General features: G+C 39.1%; 1 protein-coding gene across 1 annotated transcript; it reads left to right on the top strand.

Moving 5' to 3' along the window:
• Positions 1-840: 840 nt before the first annotated feature.
• LOC145460068 (serine/threonine-protein kinase VRK1-like) lies at positions 841-1232 on the top strand. Its single transcript, XM_080338469.1, has 2 exons — positions 841-1019; positions 1099-1232. Exons 1-2 carry the CDS (start codon positions 863-865, stop codon positions 1179-1181), a joined length of 240 nt encoding a protein of 79 aa, XP_080194595.1. The 5' UTR covers positions 841-862; the 3' UTR covers positions 1182-1232.
• Positions 1233-1527: the final 295 nt, after the last annotated feature.

Below are 1527 nucleotides of genomic sequence, written 5' to 3'. Positions count from 1 at the left end.
CATTTCACGAGGTGTGCAGTATGCCAGTCTTCAAGTTCCCGTCAAATAAGATGTAGTGATTATTGTCATCAGTTGATTAGGCGCCCCGTGCTTTGTTCTCTATATGTATGTTGATTGGGCGCCGCTACTAGTTTATTCGTTTCTGTCGTTGGTACTGTTTGTGTTAGCTACGTCAAGTTGGTACGCTGTCAGTTGTTCTTTGTGTTCTATGCGGTCTCTAGTTATTGACATGTGTTTCTATTGTTTAGGCTTGTCTTCTATAACCGCAGGCGACCACTATTTTAAAACCTAATTTCACGACCCAGTTTCATTTGCTGTATTTGGACATTCCTTCGTTACATCAATTATTGCAATACATATCATTTCTACCTTCAGCTACGGATCATCTTTTGTCTGGATCGGTCGTGGGATTTGAGTTCAATTAAAAGTGGTTTCAATAACTCTCCTTACGTTAGGAGCAGTTACAAGCCTACTTCTGGAATCTCGTTGGTGTTTTGATCCTTTAATTGAAAGTTTTGTGCAATAGTAATGAATATTGCGAATATTATATGTTCAATAGTTTCATTGATGTATTGTATACCCTTCCAATGATTAATGCGAAATGTAATTTTTCCAATTTCTTCACTATTGCGACATTTCAACTGCAGCTAGACCACTGTGCTGCAACTCTGCGTGAAATCATACATTGAAAACATCAATATTGATGTTAGCGTCTCGAAATTATATAACATGTGCGGATTGCAGAGTATCTCATTGATATATTCACATGTCAGATTTTATGAGCGTGGTCTAGTCCTAATTATTCATCTTGTAATTTCTGAACTTTGCCACAGATTTTTAAAGTGTCCTATAGTGTTCCAAAATGCCACCAAAGCGTAACGAAAAAGGTGCCAAAGCAGCCGGAGGTCATCAACTGGCTGCTGCCGTATCAATGCCTACAGAAATGGAGGACTTGAGAAAGAAAACGTGGGTCATCGGCGAAGCTATTGGATCCGGTAGATTCGGATTGATATATTTAGGTAATTCCGCGCTCCTGCACATGTGAATAGGCTATTGTGATGTTCATATTTCATGCTTAAGTTTGTCTCTACTTTTCAGCCGGTGCCAGTAAAGAAAATGCAAGTAAAGAGAAGGCACAGTATGTGGTCAAAGTCGTAAGTACCAAAATCACGGACATATGAGTCTCTATTTTTTTGTGATTAAATTCATTCATCTAAGAGGGCATTTGCTTCCAAGTCCATCCCATTTATAAGGTATAGCGTTTGCTAAGGTTTGCTTAAGGTATTGCGGTCCAGCTCGCAATTCAACTGGTAAGCATCCGTTTAGTAAAAAGCGCAGTGTTATGGTCTGGGGTGGATGTTTTGTAACAATTTTTCGTTTCGAATGTTGGACCGCACATCAGAATGGTATTATGGCCTAGTTAAACCAGAATTTGTCGTTCCGAATATCTGAAGTCCCAAAATTCATTTCCATGTCTCAGTCTTATTCTGTATCTATCTTGCCGCACACCGCTTTTGCAATATTTTT

This window comes from Botryllus schlosseri, unplaced genomic scaffold, assembly GCF_051294905.1.
Source record: "Botryllus schlosseri isolate E-star unplaced genomic scaffold, Bs_hap1 Bs47a, whole genome shotgun sequence".
NCBI classification, from domain to species: Eukaryota; Metazoa; Chordata; class Ascidiacea; order Stolidobranchia; family Styelidae; genus Botryllus; species Botryllus schlosseri.
The sequence above is the reverse complement of the archived record's forward strand: the minus strand, read 5'-3'. Positions and strand labels throughout refer to the sequence as shown.